This window comes from Malaclemys terrapin, chromosome 10 (genome assembly GCF_027887155.1).
Source record: "Malaclemys terrapin pileata isolate rMalTer1 chromosome 10, rMalTer1.hap1, whole genome shotgun sequence".
Classification (NCBI taxonomy): Eukaryota; Metazoa; Chordata; order Testudines; family Emydidae; genus Malaclemys; species Malaclemys terrapin.
The window spans coordinates 76,881,135-76,904,606 of NC_071514.1; the positions used below are offsets into that span (position 1 = coordinate 76,881,135).

The 23,472-nt window shown below is 44.7% G+C and overlaps 1 protein-coding gene across 3 annotated transcripts in view; it reads right to left on the reverse strand.

The window, feature by feature from the left end:
* Positions 1 to 588: 588 nt before the first annotated feature.
* The window catches only part of TTYH3 (tweety family member 3), a 235,317-nt gene continuing 212,433 nt past the window's right edge, over positions 589 to 23,472 (reverse strand). For 2 of the 3 annotated variants that reach the window (XM_054041299.1, XM_054041298.1), the window contains 7 exons: positions 22,062 to 22,117; positions 21,255 to 21,347; positions 21,035 to 21,127; positions 19,874 to 20,010; positions 15,834 to 16,010; positions 14,765 to 14,840; positions 12,510 to 12,610 (listed from right to left, as the gene is read on the reverse strand). In XM_054041299.1, the coding sequence (XP_053897274.1) occupies positions 12,530 to 12,610; positions 14,765 to 14,840; positions 15,834 to 16,010; positions 19,874 to 20,010; positions 21,035 to 21,127; positions 21,255 to 21,347; positions 22,062 to 22,117 (713 nt within the window). In that variant the 3' untranslated portion in view covers positions 12,510 to 12,529. Of the gene's footprint in view, positions 6,863 to 12,509; positions 12,611 to 14,764; positions 14,841 to 15,833; positions 16,011 to 19,873; positions 20,011 to 21,034; positions 21,128 to 21,254; positions 21,348 to 22,061; positions 22,118 to 23,472 lie in introns of those variants that run through there. The other variant, XM_054041300.1, reaches the window with a different exon arrangement.

The following is a 23,472-nucleotide window of genomic DNA, read 5'->3' on the forward strand; positions in this document are numbered from 1 at the left end:
TTCCAGAAATGTTATACACCAAATTTCAGAATAGAGTCCACATTTGGAACCTGGTTATAAACCCCTGGGACAGACCATATTAGCAGATTCCAAACTATATCCTCCACAAGGTACCAATTCTGGAAACACTTGTGCGCTTGCTTAACTTTACCAGTTAAAGCACATATGGTAGCATTAGCACAGCGGTTCTAAACTGGGGGTCACAAGGTTATTACATGGGGGGGGTCGCAGTCAGCCTCTACCCTAAACCCCGCTTTGCCTCCAACATTTATAATGGTGTTACATATATTTAAAAGTGTTTTTATAAAGGGGGAAAAAAAGAAATCACACTCAGAGGCTTGCTATGTGAAAGGGGTCACCAGTACAAAAGTTTAAGAACCACTGCATTAGCGGGATTGACACCTGCTCTGATCATCTGATCTCAGTCCAATACATAGTACTAAGTAATGTTTCTATTCCCTTTGCCTCCACTGACTTTACACAACAGTGTACACAACATTGTACAATTAGCTGTGTAGTAACAGGCAAAATAGGTCAAAATTAAAGCAAGAGATTCTACCAATAAAAGAAAGTTACAAAATAGAACAGTGCTATGTAGTTTCATTTGTTTATTTTAAAACATTAAACCCAAGCTGAATAGAAACCACAAGTTACATTTAGGGTTTTTTTTTTTTTTTTTTTTTAGTATTTTCAGAACAAAAGTTACAGTAAAAAATAGCTACGGTACAATCAATAAAACTACAGAAGAAAAAGGAAAGATACAAAATGGGTTCACTCTTCAGTTTAACCCTCACAATTTAAAAACGTTTTAGGTAAGTGCAGGAATACTTGAAAGGAACTAGCAGGTCCAAAGGTTTAAAAAAAGTATATATTTATATATTATACATATATGTATATAAAGTGGTATGATATACAGCCATTATGGTTAAGAATAAAAACAAAAGAATTACAAAAAGGCCAGTTACATGTTCACCAGTAAGTTTCCGTGCACAGTGTCAAAAACAAAATTAAAAACGTCCATCTTAAAGATGATAGTTAACTAAACCCACAGGGATTTCCCAGCTCACATTTGCTAACAAGGGACCCGAGGCATATGATTCAACAGCTGGGCCACTAGGGTTTGATCCAAAGATGACCGAAGTCAAGAGGAGTCTTTCCATTGACTTCAGTTGCCTTTGGATCTCAGGCCCCTGGAGACGTCTGCTGGTTGATCTGCAGTGTGAACATGGGAGGGAGGGAGTTTGGAATCGCATGAGGAGAGATGCGGTACTGAACGCCTAGAAATGGTAGGAGTTACCCTCTCTAGAATAAAACTTCACACTTCGCATATTGTCAGGTCTATAGTTTTCCATTTCCTTTTGTCCAGGCCCTCGGATTGCTGGGCAGTTTCACAGATCTCAGAAATAAATAATTAAATCATGCCTCCTGTCAACGATCTCCAACCCGCCCCACCGGTGGGTATCCCCCATTTTTACAAGGGGAAGCTGAGGCAGAGAGAGGCTAAGTGATTTGCCCACAAAGTCACATAGCAAACAAGCAGCAGTCTGGAGTAAGAGCTATGAGTCCCAGCTCCCAGCCCTCCGCTTTAACCACTGGGCAACTCTCCTCCACACTTGGTGGAGCCACACACTGATAGCTGAGGGGCAGCAGGAGGCTCCACTCATCTGTTTGGAAGGTCAGCCCACTCTCAGTTTATGAACGGAAAACATTTAGAATTTTCTGCCTCCTGATGCTACCACACCAACAGTGCATAGGTCACTCCCCGATGTCAGCCTCTAGTTAAAGGCGGGGAGACCGCGAATGCAAGGTGAATCATCTTGGGTGAAATGCAGGGCCAGGGCAGGGTGCCCTGCCAAGTCCTCTTTCTCGACCAGCAGCAGAGTCTGTCCTAGATCGGCGGGGGAATCTTCCACCTGACTCTGTTTGCTGGTGTCCCTGCACAGTTGTGGGAGTGTGTGGCTTCTTGGCCCAGTGCAGGTGGTTGGAAGCCTGACTTCCCTCAATACTCCTTGCTGCAGGCTGCCTCTAGCAAGGATCCTCGCTCTCTCTGGAATAGAGAGTCCACAGTGCTAGTGCCTCCCACCCACAGTCCCAGCTCTTCCAGGCTGCTCTGGCAGAAATACACCACCAAAAGGGCCAGAGAGAAGGTGTACTAGGATAGCCAACATGCACTCCCTCCCTCTCAGCTCCTTTTGGATTCTGGCCACGTTCAGGGAACAGATCCTGGAGTTCCCGGTTGTGGAGCCAATGTCTTCCTACATGATGCTCCAATACCAGGCAGGATACACCTGGATAGTAATGAATGACCTTGCAAAGCAGGGAAAGAAAAAGCCACAAGGAGAGTTCCCTTCTCCCCCAAAGCTACACTGTCCCTTTAGGCACCGTGAGGATCTCCATTTCCTTGCTTCATTCATCCCTCTGCTCTCCAGGTCCTGCCATGTAACCACCACCCTTCTGACAGACGATGGGAACCCACCTACCCTTAAATCAACTTGAAGGGGCCCAGTCAGCAGAGTGATGCTCTCCCGTTTCTCCCTCCTAAAGGGCAGTGTGCTGTCTCTGCACCAACCTCAAGCCTTGACTGCCCCCGGGGAGAGAAAGAAACCGGATCTAGGAGTCAAAGATGGGTTTTATCTATATAAACATTTGTACCATGTAGGCACTTGCTCAGCAGAATGGTGTCCATCTGCTACCCACATTACAGTGCCAAGAACAACGAGCAGAGCACAAGGCCAGCCCATGGAAGCTGATCTTTCTGGGAAAGCCTGGACTGTGCACATGAACATTACACGTTCTAAGGGCAACTTGTGTGTGACTCCTCCTCTGGGGCCCTTCCAAAACCTCCCCTTATGCAAATCGGCCAGTTCAAAGCACTCAAATGGACACCCCCCTGTGCCCACAGAGCTGGCTATACAAATTAATAACTAATAATTAATAATGGGGAGAACTCAAAGAGGATGGGGGGCAATCAAATCCCCTCTTCCTGGTCAGGTTTGGTCACATGATGGATGCTGCGATCTCCATTTGAACCCTTTTATCAGCAAGTAAAATTAATTCAGTTAATATTACATACAGGATACAAACACTACAGTTATATTCCCAAGACAGCACAAGAAATTCACAGCCAAGTCTTGATTCGATTTCCTTTACAGTTACAATGCAGTTCTGAACACGGGACACAAGAGTCCAACATGCTATTTACATTTCACATTGTGGAGATGTTGGTGTGCTTGAAAGGTCTCAGTTCTAAAATCAAAACATCATTTGTACGTGACGATGGAGCGGAAAGAAAGCAAACAAGCCAGACAAGCCGATGACTTTTTTTTTCCTAAGTGCAAACAATGTCTTTGCTGCTGTCACCTTTCTAACCACACAGGAGCTGCCTCCTGTTTTGCGGTCAGACAGGTGCCCGGAGATCAGAGTCTCTCAGTTCCCCTGAATTTTGGAGCCATGTACTAATAAGCAATAATGTGGCTTGATTCTGAGATGATTGTGTGCTGTTGAGAAGTCGGCTGGGAAACATTCGGCGTGATCTGGCATGGAAATGTCACACATTAAAATGCAATACAAATTACAGAAGAGGAAGAAAGAAAAAAAAAAAAAAAAAAGACACTCCAGTTTTACTCACTGTATCTAAGACTCCCATAACCAGTAGGTCCACTTACAACAGATTACTCTCTGCCAGTAAGCTCCTGCTGTTCACCTATGGGGGGATGGGGGAGGGGAGAGATTCTGGGAGATCTTGAATTTTGAGATGTCTACTCCTTGGCCATGCTGTGCCCACATGCGTTCAGGGTTTGCACACAGACTACACCAGACTGGTCACTTAAGACTACAGCGATCGCTTCACACCCGTGCTATGAGCACATGCTACTGGCTCTGCAGCAGATCCATTTGGACCAACCCCTAGAAGTGCCACACTGTTGCCCAATGAGCCATATAAAAAAAATAAATAGAAACGTGTTAAAATAGAGAGGTCCCTGCATCACATGCAGTGGGACAGCAGGTCTCCGTGACTCTTTACAAAAGTGCAAAATCCATGTCAAGTAAAGGAAGTCCGGGGTGGAACCATGCAGTACACAGAGCACACTGCAGTCTTGTTCTTGGCCATTTGGGAGTGGAGTGTCCCACAGAATTCTTCCTTGGTACACTTTAAAGTCACAGAGCACAGATCTCCAATCAGCAACTGGCTATAGCCTTTGAGCCCTGTTAGCTTAATCGGTTGTACCGTCCAGAACAAATTCTAAGCCTGGGAAGAAAGCAAGCTAAGGCAGTTTCCAGCCTGGATACTGCACTGAAAGGTATTGGCTCGGTTATTCCCAGCGTTGAAACTGCTGGCTCTGGCATGCTGCACCTGACTTCTCCTAAGGCCCAGTGGGAAAACCCATGTGTTCTTTGTACAGCAAAAGCTGCTGACAGATGCACCTGTTTGACTGAAGTTTATTTCCTGCTTTATGCTCTTCCAACACTTACCTTACAGGACTAAGGCCATGCTACTGAGAGGCATGGAGCAGATTTTGGGGTGGCTCTTCTAAATCTAAAAGCCTGAAGTATTTGAGTCTGGGCAGCCTCTGGCTGACAGACAACATGGGAAATAGTCCAATCGACTAGGGGAAAACAGGGATTGGTTTCTCTCTAACATGAAGTGTGGTTTCAGTTTTCCCCACTCGATCATACCAGCTGTTATGAGCATCCAACTGTCCAGAGGCTTGTAAGCCAGCAGCGCCACATGCTTGCATATCACCCACCACGCACATGCAGCTCACACCAGGCTTTAAGGGATCTGTGATGCAACATAACTAGCGTTTACCCTGAGACCTCCTCTCCCGGAAAAACTGGTCAGTGTGCTACTTTCCTTCCTTCTTTCTTCCCCCTTCCTCAGGGGGCTAGTCCATTAGTGGCTTCTATCTCCTTGAGAGGTCTCAAAATATCCCTTTTCTTGGAGTATGTAACTTCCCCTAGAGGAAGTATTGGCATCCTAGTTAATCATCCGTGGAATATGCAAAATGTTCCCAGAGTGGCGATAACTCACCCCTAGTAAAGGGAAAAAGGACAAGATCTGGAGCAGTCGGATATCATCGTCCAGAGCAAAGGCAGATTGCTAGGCTGACTGGTCCACATTATGGACATTCACTATACAGAGCAAACTAAAAGATGAGAAAGGAGTTCTCCTTTGATACAATCCAGATATTGTGGTGCTAGATTTGAACCACGTTTGTCCTGTGGCCCACCTCCGATTTATGAGATTTTGTACTTTACTGTTTCTTGCTTAAGTCTCCCTAAGCAACTACGTTAAGATGGCTTGCACAGAAAGGAAAATTCAAAAGGACGATTCTTTTGCCGACTTGAGTACAAAGTTCATATCCATTTATCGCACGGCTGCGCGTTGAGTCTTTTCTAGTAAAAAGTGGTTTATGTCCTGTAGAGCACCATTCTTCAACAGAAAGTACAGAACTGGTGTAGGGTGCTGCCCCCTGCAGGCACACTCCATTGCACCGTGGCCCATGCACAGTGTGCTAGGAGTTTATTCACACGTGCCTTGTGTATGGCAGTTAGTGGTTAGCAGTTATGACCAGGAAAAAAAAAAAAAAAAAACCTAACAAACCAACCCCCCACCCCCAAACATTCATATTTTAAGACTTTTGTTTTCTGGAGCGCAGAACCAAGGAGGCTGCAACCTTGCTGCTCTTATGACGAGCTTTGGGCTGAGGCCCTGGGATCCTCCTCTAAAGCCAATGCCTTGAGACTTGACTTTTCTACTCCAAACATTAATGGAAGAGTCCAGCAATCTGTCACAATTGCTATATGTTCACTGGACCTTATAATCTCTCTTGCTCTTGCAAGTGGACTGTCCCATGAGACCTAGTGCCAGGCTATTGCCCTAGAGATTTGAAACGATTTAGTGCAAAAAACCCCTAAGTCTTACAAGTCTTTTCCTGGAAAAATTTGGCACCAAGTGAATTGCTGGCTCCTGTGTGTTCCGTGTGCACCCAGTCTCACAAAAGCAGCGCCCAGAATGCCATCTGTGAGTACAGGGGCTTCCCTGATGGAGCAGAAAGGTCAGGCTCACCGCAATGGGCAGGCAGGGGTGCATCCGGGACAGCTGGCTGGTGCTGAAAACCGCCTACTCCTCAAGAATGCAAAAGCTGGTTATAAAGAGGAAAGAAAAAGCTTATTTAAAGTCACCGGAGGAGAGAGTGGAGCCCAGGTCAGACTCCCAGCTAAAAGTAGGTATTCAGTGACATAGGGTGAGGGCCTCCGCACAAGGTATCGGGCAAGAAGACTAGGTGCACGGAATTTTAAGCGTGTACATTGGCATGGCTTTCCTGATCTGTACAGTATAGCCATGGGCTCGGAGCCTCTGCTTCTTCAGTACCCTACAGACTGAGTAGCTCCGCTCACCACACAGAACTGAAGATCTGCAACATTTTTCCATCCAGTTCTTCTGTGGAATGGGAGAGGGTAGGGGAGACCGAAGTAAAAATATTTGCAAATGTTTCCTGATAGACTGTTGACAAAGCTGGTCCCAAGTAGGTGAATCCCAGACAAACTGGTGATCTCGCGCAGATGCTTGCTCGCTCTCTCCAGGTACAACTAGGTATAGGTTTAATTTGAAAGGGGCTTCCATTCAGATTGCCAATGCACAGGTACCAGGTTGGAGGGATGGTCTGGATTGGAGAAGCAGGAGTTGCACTGGGTTTGGGACAGGAAAGCAGGGTTGTTCTACACGGACAGCACAGAGTAGCAGCAGTTGGCACGTTTGTTTAGTTTTATTGTGTCTGCATTGTTTTTAATGCACACTGCCGGAGTCTGGGCGAGGTTGGTTGGTAGCGAGGTATTTGGCTCTCATGCTGGAGGTGTACTGGAGAGGAAGACAAAAAACAAACACAGTAAGTCAGAATGATTGATGTGAACTCTGAATCAGACTATTAGCACCTCAGCTCACTTGTGTTGGTGTTTACAGCTTACCAACGAGCCTTGAGCATGGTCTTCTGAGGCTCTGACAAGCAATCTTTCATAGGCCATTACGCAGTCAAGTCTGAGTGACTAACGTTTTTACTCCTGCTACAGAAAGAGGCTGGCTGAGGCCTTCATCTAAGGACTAGCTGATTTAGTCAAGCTCCCTAGCAAGATGGAAATACCAGCATCAAGAAGCAATAGACATAATTTACTCCAAGTATTCTGAATGCAAGAGAAGAACGTGGGTGCAATGCATGTATAAAAACCCACCTGTTAGGATTTCAAAGTGGCTCAGCAGTCAGATTGCCACTTCAGCCCTGTAGAAGATGGGTAGGTTGGAGGTAAAAAGGTGGGAAGGAGGAGATGTGTTTCATGTTCTCAGGAGAACAAAGATGTCAATAGACCATATGCATCATGACAAGGATAGCTTAGAAGAGGACAATGAGGTTATGCACAGGGCAGTCATCTGTCCACAAAGGATAACCACAAGGCTGGAACTAGACTGATATCCACCAACAATAACTGGATGGTTAGTATCAAAACCTGGCTTTGGACAGTTTTCCTACAGCCTGGCAGTAATAAAGGCGGATTCTGGAGTGAAGGTGGAAATTCATGGTGGCTAGATTGTTTTTAGAAGACAGCTCCAAGGGAATCTGATAGCTGAATGATATGAACTCATCCAAACCATCTGCAGTTTTGCTAGAACACAGCAATGAAACCCTCAATACCAGGACTTGTACACAGCAGTAAGGACAGAGACACTGTGCCTTCATGCCAGCATGAAACTCCAGCCATAAACATGGTTACTGTTTCCACTTGGAATTCCACCTTGTGTCATCATGGGGTTAATATGCTTTACAGCTGGACAAAGACGACCCAGATGTCAGCAGGGTTAATTCCTGCTCCCCCCTTTACAAAGAGCTGCTATGAACTTTGTCTTTACTTCCTGATAATGCTGATCACAAACTGAATGTTCAACCGTTAAGCTGTGTCACTTAAAGTAGCAAGTTTACCTGACAAAAAACAGATGTGTAGTTATATAACTAAGTGTAAAAATTAAACTCCATTATGAGGAATCTTTCCCATTTGACGAGACCATTGTAAAGTGTTCTGTACCTGCACAGCAGAGACCAGAGCACTATGTACAGTAACAGCATTTTGCCATTATTCCATCAGTGTCTAGGAAAAAATCTGTATCGTAGAAGAGCTCATCACCTCAGAGCAGAGCACGGGGATCCCCAGTTGTATTAGCTTGTAGAGATGTTGATGCTTTGTTTGTATACTCACTGACTGCTCATTTTTAAGTGCCTTCCTGCATCAGAAATGTTCAGCCTGAGAGAGGACATGGGTGTTTTGTGGTAACAATGACCCAGCCCAGCACTAGCATCTAAACGTAGGAGAGAGAGAGACAGTGTGTCTGTCTGTCTCTCTCGGGTCGTCTTATGTGTGCTCTCACCATTGAGAAAAGGACTGAAAAGGAGTCTAGCAGTACTATGGATGATGTTCTACACAGATGTGTAACTATAGTTGCCCCACTGCCCCCAAAAATAAATAGTTTGGGACTCTGATAGAAGCACACAGAAGAGTTAAATGCAGTAAGCTCAAAGTAGTTTAGAAGTTCTCCTCTGAGGAACCCATACAAAAGTAGAGTATTTCAGGGACAGCAGGCAGAGCTGGATTTCCCCACTGGTGTCACTCGAAGCAGGAGTCTTAAAAAGAAGAATTTTTCAGACAGTAGCACTCCATCTGTGTTGTGGAGGTGGGTGAGAAGCAGGGCGGGAGAAGAGAAGTGGATGACTGCACGAATTCAATTCTCCAAGGTTCTTAAAGGCAGTGTTTAGATAAAGAATCCAGGAACATATTTTTTACATCCCTTCCTAGAGAGATCATACACGTAGACCTGCAGCCGCCAACTATAGAAGAATCGTTGAATCAAAAGAACAGCAATCTAGTGGGGTGCATTAAAGGATGTACCAGATACACCCAGTGGCATGCAGAGGCCAAAAGATATTGGATCTGCTCCAATTTATCCATGATACAGAAGTCTGAATAGCACTAAGGAATAGAACAATAATTCAAACTAAAGGCAAAATTGGATAGAAAGTGAAACAGAAGGTATTGTTTTAAATTCAAGCCTTCCTTAAAACCACCATAAGATGTCATACAAGCTGACAAAAGCCAAGGAAGTCAGAGTTAAGGCTGATGTTCTCAATTCATGCGTATTGTGCCTTACGTTGTGTCCACATCACAATTTTTAACCAACTTTGTAACCAGTTACTGGCAAGGTTAGCGCTACATAGGGTTGTGCATCCACACTACATAGTTAGAACTTGGTAGTAAGGCAGCTAACAGTGTTTTGCTCCTCTGGAGTCAGACAGACACATGATGTCTTCTTGTAACCAGCTCACCTCACTGTTTTGGGAGTGCGTACGGAACCCCTAGCAGAACTGGCTGGTCCTGAGAGTGCGTTACCACACATGCCACAGATACCACTTTGAGATACCACTCCTGCATTGCACTTCCGAGGGAGCATGGGAGAAGAGCTCAAAGAGATGCTAACATCAAGGTGGGCTCGTAGATGCAGGTGCCCTGTCGGTGATGTCAGGAAAACTGCCAGAGGGACACAACCTGAACTGTGTTACCTGTAACCATTCAAGTGACTAAACATCTAATTGATTAGAAAGCCACTATTAAGAGTTATAGCGTGGACAGACATTTGGGAAAACAAAAACAAAAAGACAGTTCACTGCTAAGTTAAAGACAAAGTACCATCCTCAAGTCAGTGTTGGCTGGATATTGCCTGTCTGTGACACAACCTTGAAGTTATTTCAAGGTAGATTGTTGTATTTAATTTCCTTAAAAAACAAAAACAAAACAAAAACAGCTTTCATAGAAGGTTATAAAATCATGTATTATGGATCCTTCCAGCATTCTGGCTAGGACTCTCCAGGTGCCTATATACCTATATATATTCTTTTAAAAAACCACGTAAGCAATACAAGTTTTAACATGTATTTTCATCATTTTATTAGGTACCCTATCGGGCCATCATGAACCACCCAGTAGATGGATATTTTGATTGTCCTGATGTCTTGTGCTTTGACATACATCACCGATCACTTACCAACCGTCAGTGAGAACTACTATGGTACCGTGTACATTTGTGTTTTAGCATTTCTGCAAAAAAGTGTACTCTCCCCACCCCCCAATGAATTAGACACACCCATTATGGGGAAAAAAAATTCAGACAAGTTCTGTGAGCACACATTGGCTAAGTAGGTGCCTAACAAATATGCTTTGCAGGCACAAAAATTCTTGGCCGCAAAAAACTGACGTGCACGGAGAGGCCGTATTTGAATGTAAGCCAGGTAAATCTTGTGGTCTTTGCAGACCTTGTGGTACTTCACAGCATCACAAACTATACTGCAAGACTGTACTATGTATATGCACCACTCCCATCCAATATAACCCCTGGGGGCAGGGGAGGAACACAGTACTTATGTACGGCGGCTCCCTTTCAAAAATGCTAAAACCCCAAGGCTTACCCTAGTTTAATTAGCTGCAAACTGAAGCTTCAAGGCTTGGAATTTTATTCATTTTTAAAGTCTGACTCAAGTATCTTGGACAACTTCGGGTGCAATGAAAACAAACAAACCTGCCTTTTTTCAGGGCAGGGAGACAGGGCCAGCCAGTGGATCCTGAAATCGCAGAGTTCTAGTTTTTAAGAGAGAACTACAGTTAAACCCTGCTTCTAAGATGAGCGCAATTTGCGAGATCTTTGGGAGAGTGCAAGAACCTTTTATCTTTGCAAAGCCACATATGACTCTTGGTCTGACCTTGGTACACAGAAAAGATTCTAGGCTGAGACTTTGTCAAGTTTCAGTCCAGAGAATATTTTAAGTCTCGAGTCAAAACCCTGTAAAACAAAGTTTACAATAAATATAGTGTTGATAGGCCCTTAAACACAATGTTGCTAAGAGCGCCACTATAATACCTGCAGGAATAAGGAAGCAGGAAAGCACCAAGCGCGGATGCCCAAGGAAGGTCTCTGCAAGAGTGCTATAAGAGTGGAGAAAGCGGAGACATTCTGGAGAGCACTAGCATCATGCATTAATTGTTCACTTAGATTTCCATTCATACACTGTCACAGAGTGCACCAAGGCAAAACTGTATTTCCCCCCCCGCATAATTCAGCCAGCATCTTAGAAATCCCCAAGCACATCACAAAGCAGAGCAGACAAATGGCAAGGCGGCAGACCAAGCAGTGACATGAGAGAATGGGTATCTAGTGTGAGGTGACAGCAGAGAAGCCCCAGCAGGAATGGCGGATGTGGAAGAGGAGCAGCAGCTTTATGTACAAGTATGTCTGGGGACAGGATGCAAACTGTGGACTGTGGACCATACCAACCCAATTGGAAAGAATCCTGCATTCCAAGTGGTGCTAACGTTTCCACTTTGTTTCAATGGTGATTAGAGTTTTCTTTGGACTGATTGCAATGTACTTTATCCAGTTACAATGTGTTGCTCAGGAATTCAGATTACACACCATACTCCTCAACTCGACCAAGTCGCACAGTTCATGAGCTACAACTACAAGACCTGGTACCAACCACTTACTCATTCCTACTGCAACTAGTTCTGGGTGCCGACCACTATGGGGAGGGAAGAAATACGGGCTATCCTGGAGACTGGTTGTAACAGCATATTAATTACTCTGACAATGAAGCAGTGCAAGGAAACGACTCACTGGCACGCCATCCACAGCGTATGCAGGAAATTGAGGGAATGTTTTTGGCATACGGAAGTGTTGAAACAGAACTAGGCAGAATCAAGAATTTTAGTGCTTGTGTCTGGACATCAGGGGAAAGTCGCTTACTTGTAACCCTGAATGCAAGGGTAAAATGGAAAGCTAGATATGTGAGCTCGCAGTACAGCTGGTCGTTCTACCAAGCAACGTGCAGGAGCAATTGTTTGGTTTTAAGATTCTATGGCAGAACATAATGAAAGTGGCAGAAAAATCTCTGGTTTCTAGCACATGCCATCGTATCAGTGAGCAAAGGAGTAGTGATAAGGGTTCAAGGGAAGCCAGAGGTGGTAACAGACAGCCAGTCCTTATTAAAAGACAGCTATGTTGAGCCACATTATCGTTACCAAACGGATACCCAGGATGGGGGTAATTCTACCTTGTGCTTAGAGTGTGGAACACTTTTGGTTTGGCGCACTCTCTGGTGCCAGGTGTAGATACTGTTCTTCAACTTGGAATCTGTGGATTAAAGCAGCGGTGACTTTGGCTCCACTCTGAGGTGTGGATGTCTGGCTGTCAGAATGCATACAAGAAGCCTTGCCATGGTGAAATGTTGATATTGCTCCTTTAGTCAGCACCAGGGCAATCCTGGTTAGCTTCAACCCTTGGCAGGAGGGAATGCGGGGAGGTGCAGGGAGAAGGAATGTGAAGAAATAAGGCACTGGCCTGGGGTAAATAGTGCAGGGATGGAGGGGCGGGTGGGAGTGGAGGAGGGGTTGAGCAAGAAGGACCTTATTTCAGTACCTGTTCCATTTGAGGGCGCGGTTACCAGTACGTCCGTGCACTGTCCGAGGGCTTAAACTGCCAGCTCATATGGCTGCTACTGTCCATGGCAGCCAAATACAACTGTGATGATGCAGGAGAGAGAGAGAAAAAGAGAGTGCAGCCTCAACGTGCATGAAAAACACAGTGCAAGCAAGTGACACGCTGTGGTGTGTGCCAGTGATAGGGAGGGCTCTACCACCCTACAGGAATAGCCCTGGGACAAGAAGGAGGAGAACGATGAAAGGAATGATTGGGGGAAAAAAGAATAGACAAACAATGCAGTAGGTGATTAGCTCTTCTAGGATTATTGTGTCTTGGTTTTCATAATCTGGTCCCACAATCAAAGCGGAGCAGGATACTTCAGTCCTGGCCATGCACTGTCTCTTTACTCTGCTTGGGTGGCTCCTTTTTGCAGATCTCTGACACACACACCCCTCCCAAACAGGGGAGCATGAACACAGATATTTTTTCTGTGCAACCCCAAACAGCAGGAATCGTTTGCTGACTAAACGGGTTCAGTCTTTTCTTCTGCTCCTGAAATAGCCTCAGTTGCTTAATACAGAGATCTGCCTACATAGACTCTGGAGAATCCTCTCTACCCCACTGCCTGCCTAGGTGGCAAGCGCAAAGGGATCCATTCCCTTTCTCCTACCCAGGTGGTGTGTGAACACCCTCAGACAGTCCTTTTCACTATCTAGGATGTACATTCTCCTTCAGAAACCCCATTTCCTCCTCTGCTTGGGTTCTTCCTTGTGGTCCAGGCAGGGAAGCGGATACATTCTCCATCCCACCTCCCACACTTTGACATAACGTCCCCCCGCATAGCCCTTCTCTCTGGCTGCCCCAAGTGAAATTCCTTTGAAAAAACCCTTACCAGCATCTCTCCTCAAACAGCTGGAAGCACCAAGATTTAGCTCCACATTCAGGGCCATTAATGCAACCAGCTACTGAAGAACCAGGGAATCCTCTCCTCATGGTTAGAGTTCCTGCAGAAAGAAGCCTCCTTTTTCTGAGGCAGAAGAGCTATGGGGTAGGAAATGCTGTGTGGCAAGACCTTGCCTCAGAGGAATAGGATGAACAGGTCTGTGCAGTGTTAAAGGGACAGTGCATTTGCTGTAACAGAGAATTCCAGTAATACAGCAGCAGTTTAGGACACCGCACTGAAAGCCACGGCTGACCTTTCTCTGGAGCCAGCTTCATTGCCAAGAGCAGATAACGCTTTCTAAGCTCAAGTGCTGAATGTCAGGGACCTGGAACAAGTATTTTTTCCCCCCATTCTAAACAAGCTTCAAGAAGTTTGGCCAGTTTATGAGAAATATAAAAATAAGTGCTGGCCTTCCTGTTTGCCACTTTTGCCTCTTCTAGAGTTAGAAGAGTCTTTTGTTGTATGAAGGCCCCACTCAGTGACCTGGGCTTAGCCCCTATGGTGTGGGTTTTCATTAATGATAATGGATGGCCTGTTATTAAGTACGCTATGCTGCATCCTCAGGAACTATTAGCAGGTTGGTTAGTTAGCATTCTGACGGCCCATGGCAAAAAGGTGGTATTGCAGTAATGAGATTACAGCATCTGGAGAGAGGTGAATACTCACCTAATTTTATTTTTTTAAATGCATAAATAAAAATCCATATTTTAGTCTATCGAGTAAAATGGCTCCGAGGCCACTTCAAGCTCCTGATTACCAAAGAACCTTCCATGAAAGATTTTTTTCTCCTTAGGAAATTAGATACAAAAATAAGAATTCGAAAGTTGTGAAATGAAAATAAAACCCTTCAAAAAGGAAAAACTTCATCCTTTTGTTTTCACAGTGTAAGTTAAGGAGAGATTCAGCATTACCTTTGGGTTTACTGGTTCAGCCGTTTATTTTGCAAACTTAAAGGACCAATCCCACAAGCAGTTAGTAACTGTGCGTGAGAGACACCCATCTCACAGAAGTCACTCAAAGTTACTCACAAGCTTCAGTGGTGGCAGGACGGGCCAAGAGCGTTATTAGATTTTTATATTTAATTTGATCTTTTTCATACATACCATGCCCCAAGTAGCATCTGGGCTTTTATTTTCAATGGCAACTTAGACATGCCTTGTCTGTTAAGTTTTTCACCATTTATGGACCAGATCTTCTGCCTTGAGCCGCACAATCAGCTCCCCCTGAAGTACATAGGAGTGGCATGTGCATATCCCCAAAGCAGAACTTGGCCTCGGATGTTGAAGCAGAGAAGCAATAAAGACACTTACTGAGGGAGGTGGAGACTCCCGGCCAATCAGAGGCGTGTTCTCACAGCGGGGGTTCTGGAAGTTTGCATTCTGGCTCCTATGAAAGGGAAATATACATGGTGATAGGAGGACACATGGCACAGTCTCCAGCATAGAGACTCTGGAACTGGCACAGGATAACCCACAATGCAGGGCAGTATTACCTTCCACAGACGCTCTCTGGAACCATCATAATTCAATTCCCTGGAATGCTTTCCCTACATGCCAAATGGGTCACTTCTACCTTGATCAATGGGACACTAACATGGGTGCCTGTCCGTCTCAGATTACACTCTCATATTCCATTTATGAAGTACCCATCTCAGAGTATCTGATTTTTTTTTTTAAATGTAGAGCTAAACAAAGCCAGCCTCTCTGCCCAAAAGTTAACAGCCACAATAAATGTGGGAGAACGAGATAGATGAACCAATCCAACACAGACAGTCCTTGCAGCCAGCCAGACACTCCCAGGGCAGGAGCTCTGTAGAAGGGATACCTAAACTCAGACTGCCCTGCCTGAACTAGATGGATCTAGAAAGCAAAGACTGTTGACCTCAACTGCCTTGGGGTGGACAGTCTAAAGCTGCTGTCATGTGGATTTCCACCACTTGGGAGGCTTAACACTTCTCTTGCAAAGCAGTTACCTCTCTGAACAGTCCTTAAGGAACAAGACTCGGAATAGAAACTGGTGACACTGAACTCCATCCCTTCCATAGGCAACACTGTAAATCCTCTAACACAAGGCAACTCAGTACTTCCTAGTCATCTACCTTGAGTAGTTATTTATATTAGAGAACAGAAACACTTGCCAATGCTGCAAGTAAAAAGATCACTAAGATCAAGCGATATAAACAGAACCTTTTATCACTCTTCCTCTCAGGCTTATCACACCGCTGTTAGTGAGCTTGTTCATTTCCCAGGGCAGCTGCTGCAGAAAGTGTTCTTTAGCTATGCTGTGCTGTGCAATGGACACCCGCAACTCAAGTACAGCAAAGCATTTTGGATGGAGATCGCTACAACATGGCTCCTCTCCTCGCTCCTGGCTACTCACATGTACTCCGTGACAGGAGCATTGCTGACTGTGTGCGCGGCCGCTGGAATGCTGGTCTCACTGCCATAGCTACTCCCACAGCTATAGAGGCTGGGCATGTGCACCCTGTACAGATTATCGTGGGTTTGTCTGTTCCCTTGAGCAGTAGATTCCTCCTCCCCATCATCATCCGAGCTCCTGTAGGAAAGAAAGTTTATCCTAATAGCCTAGAATTGTTATGTTAGTGGGGCCTGCAAGAAACCAGAGCACATGGTAATCCCAGTAACCTTCTAATCCTCCTCCATACATCCCCCTTAACAGCCAGTCAGCATGTGCCTCAATATGGTAGCATAGATACAGACCCCAGCAAGCATCTCCTCCCCAACCACTAGAGTGACTCAGGCCTCCCACAAATACCATCTGGACTTTCTCAGACTGCAACGTTTTCCACATTGTCCCAAAGTCCTTCCCACAGGGCTTGGCAGAGAATGCAACTCCACAGATCCCCCAACCATATGAACTGGAGTGTGGACACATCCAAGAACACTCGGCGCTTGTTTAAATGGGGCACTGGTTGCAGTATTAACCTTATACCAGGTCTCCCTCATACACATACTGAAGTTGCACTTTGCCGTGTATGTCTATTTCTTGAACTGATTTCCAGAGGTCTTCCATGTGACATACCGTAAGATAAGAAGGTTGATTCTGCAGTAGTTCTATACCATGAACTCCCACTGAAGACAATGAGAACTCCATTCAGAGTGGCTATAAAAAAAAAGGTCCCTTTCTACTTCAGTGCGTATAACAAAAAAAAACTTTTGGAAGCCAGTACAATAGGGCTTAGCTACTGTGGGATTAAGGCATTTTTGCCTAGAGCCCTTGCTACTTTAAACATCTGATTTTGATGTATTTGTTTGGACTATTGTTCTCTTGGGGTCAATGTTTATACCTTTTTATAACCCCGAAGGTATAGGTAAGTCATCCTACACTTTGTAGGAATGGAAGGATTGATTTTATGAGAAACATGAACTTTATGAACTGAGTTAGTTCTTAGTCACTTTTTTCAAAGGAGAACTGTACATCAAGCTCTATGTAACAATGGCACCACCTTATTCAACAGATCTCCCCTTTGTGTGCAACAGTTATATATTTGTTAAAATCCACAGATGTATTTCTGCTATTTTTACTCTTAAGCCCTGCAGAGCCCCCCAGCTATGAGAGCGGCATCTGAATCCTATTTCTTCCTGGATAACAAAATTGCCTAGTAACTGGAACAATCTGTTCCATCTGTGTAAACCCAATGAACACAGAGATTGGAAGAGTTTACCCTGCAGAATCTTCACTAATAGCAATGATGCATGTGAAAACAAACAAATCACTTAAAACAAAAACAAAAAAACAAAAAAACCCCACCAACTCAGAACCTAGATCGAGTTTGCAGTTGGCAGAAAAGTTTGTTAACAGGACACATTTAATATGCAATCAATGAGAAGCAATCACTTCTCCAAGCACTGCTACACACCAAACCTTCAGCTGAAGGCCAACTGGTAGTCAAACAGAATACCAAAGGAAGAAACAGACTAGTAAATCTCGCATGATATCCTACTTCAGAACTATTCTCTACCTGCTGATCTAGGATTCCACAGAAACCACATCTGCTTCCGTCTCCTCTAAGCTGTCTGAACCGAATATATCTTTTTTTCCCCGGTGCAGTATTCCTTAACCAACTTGATTCTTCTTCCCTCCCTGACATGTAGTCCCACCCCCAGCCAAATGATCTAAACCAGTGAGCAACCTATCAGGAGCAGACAGCATGCGCCTCCTGTGAGGTTGTCATGAAATGATAATACTTATTTCTTACACAGCACTTTTCATCAGATTTCAAAGCGCTTTACAAGCGAGATCAGTACCATTTTCCTCATTTTACAGATGCAGGAATCTCATATTCTGAGCCACACAGTATAGCTCATTATGGTTAGGCCACTGGAGTCGATTTCACAACAGTGTGTGTTTATCAGAGGCATAGGTGAACACTAGGTTACTCCTCAAACCGAGGCATGTAATTCTGGACTAAGCAGGTGACAGCAACAGAGCTGGTTTATAAATCTGAAGAGACTGACAACAAAACCCCCATATGCCTGGAATGTATATCTTAATCCTTGGAACGCTGTTCTAAATATTTACAGAACTCAAACCACACTGCTAGAGACAACTTGAGATTTTGTTGATTATAATCAACAATCTAGGATTGTTTTTAGAAAAAAAGTGTGAAAGGAAACACTAGGCAGTCTCAAATCCAGACACCACATTTCCCATCAGCTGAACGCTGTACACATTATGTTAACACTGGCAAACCCAAAGAGATTGCAAGTCAGTGTGGACTCCTGCACAGCCTACACCTCCGCTTCAGTTTGGAAGAGCAGATACAAGTATCATTGCCCATCATTTGAATCGGGTGGTATGGAAATTTTTGGGCTATCGCAATATTGCATCACTGTTGCGTAACTAATTAACCTAATTCTGGCCCCTCCCATCCCCCTTCATGGATTTTCTCAGTATAGGATACTACACTGGACAAGTCGATTTCTCATAGGAAACATCCCACACTGGCAGGGAGCTGGACCAAACAGGACGACGTCTCCAACGTCTGTGATTAGAAGACAAGTTATCGCACGTCTTGTCAGTTGCCTTTAGTGTCAGTACCACAAGGTGACAGTAAAGTTTTACAAAAGGAGGCAGACACTGTATTTTACCTGTAAGAGAAGCCACTCCCTGAACTGGGTGCAGAGAGTACAGGTCCCAGGTTGATATGTAGACCTGCTGTTTACTGCTGCACATGGAAAGAGCATCAAGACCTCCAGTTGTTTTCTGAAGACATTGATATATTTCCAAGTGCCCTCTCCTCTTTAAACCAAAAAACAGGAAGGGCAGCCCTCACCACCCCAGGAAGTCTTCCTAATGCATTTGAGTGCCTCCAGCTCTGTACACTGAGCCTCGGACACTTACAATCACCTAAATCATATTTAGAACATGAACGTTTGTTGAACACCACAGGGTACTTTTCAAACAAATGAAAGCTAAAACGCCAATGCAACATGTATAGAAACCAATGCGACAACTGGCCCTATGACAGATGGACCAATAAATCCTAGTCTCGTAACAACACAAGAATGGCCATACTGGGTCAGACCAAAGGTCCATCTAGCCTAGTATCCTGTCTTCTGACAGTGGTCAAATGCCAGGTGCCCCAGAGAATGAACAGAACAGGTAATCAAGTGATCCATCCCGTCGCCAATTCCCAGCTTCTAGCAAACAGGGGTTAGGGACACCATCCCTGCCCATCCTGGCTAATAGCCATTGATGGACCTATCCTCCATGAATTTATCTAGTTCTTTTCTGAATCCTGTTCTAGTTTTGGCCTTCAACATCCTCTGGCAAAGAGTTCCACAAGTTGCCTGAGCATCTCATCTTTAGTTACCACCACTACATATCCATTAGAAATAGCAACAGGTCTCAGATTCCTTTAGTGCCACAAAATAATAGATGTACTTTTTATTTGGTCATCTCATTACTGCTGGGGCCATATCCTGCTTACATTAGTCATGCAGTTAAGTCCCATTGATGTCAGTGGAATTGAGGGAGTAAGGTGAGCAGGACCTGATCCTCACCACTTCAGATCTCTCTCTCAGTAAATGCAACGGAAGACAATAGGTATTGTACAGTTCAAGTATTGCTGTCCTCTGCCACCCTAGAACTATACCATTAATCTCTAACTCAGACTAATAAAAGTCTCGCTCTGCACACCATCAAATACCCTCTATGGTGCCTATATACAGAGTTACACAGTAATAGGGTTCTGAATTAAACTGACCCAGTTAAGGCTAACAAATCCTCCCCCCTTTGGGCCTATATTTTATAACAACTTATCCCTCATGCTCTTAGAGCACACATGGTACGGAGTTCTATGTGCTGATGGGCATAAGTCCAATTGCCAGCTTTCATTAGGAAACAGCTCTATAACCCAACAGTGTGAGCAGACTGTACCTAATCCCACTGCATACCTTTTTTGCTGCCAAGTGTGTGGGACGCTGCACACAATAGAACTGAACATGAGAGCCGTGACAAAGGAGAAGAGAACCAGGTAAATGAGCCCTTCCACTCCATCGTAGCAGAAGCCTGTCAGAGCCTGGACGTAATCCTAAAGGGAGAAATTAAGCAGAGCCTCTTGGTTCACCATAAAAAGTAACACTGCAATTTCCATATTCCAAAAATCCCATCTCCTGGATTCTGGCTCACCACCTAAAAACAGCCATTTTCCACAATGTAATTTGCTTGGTTTCATTGGACTCAAGGTTTGTTTTTAAAAGCTAACCAATCCCCTTGTTTTTACACAGGGCTCCATTCAGGAACAGATGTACATTGTATTCTCAGGTTTCAGAGTAGCAGCCGTGTTAGCCTATATCTGCAAAAAGAACAGGAGTACTTGTGGCACCTTAGAGACTAACACATTTATTTGAGCCCAAGCTTTCGTGGGCTACAGCCCACTTCTATGCATCTGAAGAACTGGGCTGTAGCCCACGAAAACTTGGGCTCAAATAAATGTGTTAGTCTCTAAGGTACCACAAGTACTCCTGTTCTTTTTATTGTATTCTCAGCCATACATATAGAAAAGGAAGATCAAGATAAGTCTGTCTGTTCCATAGTTTCACTATTACTCATGAAATCAGTAGACATCAATTTCCAGTTCTGCAGCTCTTCCACCCAGTGCCCCACTACACTTGTGCACAGCTAGACCTGGACTATAAATTTTAACTGTACATCTTGGCAAAGCAGCAATTCACTCACCAACATGGTAAGCTTGCTCTACCACTACAAAGCGCTATACATGTGAAAGGCATCGGACTGAAAACAGTATGAAGTTTAGAGTTAAGGTCCACGAAGCCTCAGTGCTGCAATTTGTAGAAGCACAAAAGTTCACCAACTAATTCCCTACACTAATCTGCCATTAAGACACACACAAAAACCCCCACACCACCATCTCAAAACAGATTCTCTGCCCTCTGTAGAAGTGGAGCAGCAAAGCCAGACAAACTGTCTACTGTATTTTGACGCTCCAGACAGCTTTGTACTCTGACCCTCAAAGAGCTCAGCACTCTGGGGCTCTGTATCCGCACAAGACAGTGAACATTTGTCAGCTCCAGACACTGATTCTCCATACTCACCAAATGAAGACTACGACAGTCCACCAGTGCAGTCAGGTGCTGCAAATTGATCTCGGTGGAGTTTAGAACCTCCTGTATCCGAGTAAGGTACTCCTGTAAGCAACAAGCTAGAGATTAATAGAACAAAGGGCTTTGCAAGAGCTTACTTAGGGTCTCATGTTGAGGGGACACATCCTTGACTCGTCCAGTGCTTTCAGAAGGTAAGTTGAAGATGTTTTACCTTGGAGGTGGGGTACTCTCTGACGGCTGACCTGAGCAGCTCCAGCACATCATCCTGCATCTCCACCAGGGCTTTGTGACTTCCTGACAGCTTCTATTCAAAATGAACATGAACGTGGTCAGTCTTGAGGGGCAAGCCAGGCTATGCGCAACAGAGGAATTTAGGAACTGCCACTGCCAAGTATGGCGATATCATCTACATGACTGGTAATCCAGGGTAAACTAGCTGCGTCTCCACATAACCCACTTCTTCAGCTCAAAAAGCACAGGATGGAATCAGCTTTCTGGTCTGTACTTTCTGGTCTCCTTAAATATACATAGAAATACAGCCAGGGTCAGATTAGTGGGAAAGAAAGCGATTCCACTCAAGGGAAAAAAAAGCACCCCATAAGCAAAAAGTAAAACTATGGTCCTGACCACATCTCACCTGAGCAGCAGCACCTCCAACAACACTGTGTGTGCCTGACCTAAGAAATGTGAGCCTCTTATTGCACCAATACCACTTCTCACAGCCCCTGGAAGGTTTCCCAGTCAAGTACTGACCAAATCCAACTCTGCTTCCCTTTGGAGAGCTGAGGAGATCACAGCCAGAGATGGCACAATTACAGGCCACAAGCTAGAACCACCATTAGATCTGAAAGTCCTTTCCTTTTAAGGAAAGAAGGGGGTGACTCAGCTGGGAAAAGCCCTGATGTTTAGACAAAGCTAACAAGCTCGTAACCCGCTCTAGGACCGATCTATCGTTTTAAATCCAGCCCCACTGAAATGCAGCTTGTGGCAACAGAAGGGTGTGAGCTGAGATACTCACCTGCTGAAAGGGGTTTGGATATCCAGCATTACAGGCAAGGTAATAGCGTAGAGTATCTATCAAGACAAAGACAAATAATAGAAATCAGGCTATATTTATTTTTTCCCCACTTTGAGCCTTCTTATGCTTGCTGCAAGGGAAGATTTAATTCTAAGAGCATTAGTAGTGATACGCAGTGTTAGAGGCAAAGTGTGAGTGGACACCCATTTTCTTCCCTCCTTTGTGGTGTAATGAAGCATGCAAGACACTGAAGGGAAGTTATGCAATAAAGTAAAACCATGCTAAAAGCTGACCCTATTGAGACTTTCCCACCTATGCAGGAAAGTGAGCCATGAGGACAAAACCACCAATGCTGTGCAGAATCAAAATCAGCCACCATACTCAGTGGCACTCAGACAGGACACTAGACTGGAATCTGAAATTTGATTTCTGTGATCCTATGTTAGGAGAGAGAATTACACTAACATGGAAGAGTGTGCGTACACCGGTGCTTATGCTACACATCTGCTGTAAGCACAGCTGCCTGAATACATATTTTTACACAAGAGAACGAAGGAAGGAGACATCTTTGCAACATGGATTTACTCGGCCTCACTTGAAGGAGCAGCTGGTTTTTAAACAGTACTCTGTGGAGGGGGGCACAGCCTGGAAAGTGCCTTAGGAAGAAATGGAGGTTGGAGCTGCAGAATGGAAGACTTCTAGCATAAATTAGAGATGAATCATACTCTTCCCCTACTAGTATTTGCTCACACATCATTAAAACCCAGCTTTTAGCATGCACTGTTTCTTTCATACCTCTCTCCTGGCTTGCTCAAAAAGGTGCTTTCTGCACACAGCCAACAGAGTTCACTGCAGGTTTAACCCACAGGAAAACTCCTTCTGCAGTGGAGCATGCCAGGGTACTGGAAACAGGGGTGGTTCTTGCGAACCAGGTAATATCACCAGACTTCCTCATAGCACCCCAAGCGTTACTGAAACTTGCCCTGTGCTAAAATCAGCCTCTGACCAAGTCATGCCCTGCCAGCTAACCCCATTACAGTGGCCACCACCCTCTGGGAAATACATTTAGCCCTATACATGGATAGGTCAGCCTGTCAAATGCATGGAAATGTAGTCCTGATCCTTTTTAGGGTACACCTGATGCCCACCTAGACCTCTACAAAGGTTTACCAGTTTGAGGGATGGAGAAATTAGCACATGCAAGTTAAACATCAGGATTCCGTTAAGCCATCCTTGATGAGGCCACAGAGGGGATTTTTGTAAATGACCATTTATCTTTCCACAACTCCCATCCCTTCAGACTCATTTTAAACCTGTTTGCAGATCTCAGTTCCTCTCCAGCATTCATTTTGCCAGCCTCTCTTGCCTCTTCTCAGAAGGGAAGTCAGTTTAGAATAGCCATGCATAAAAC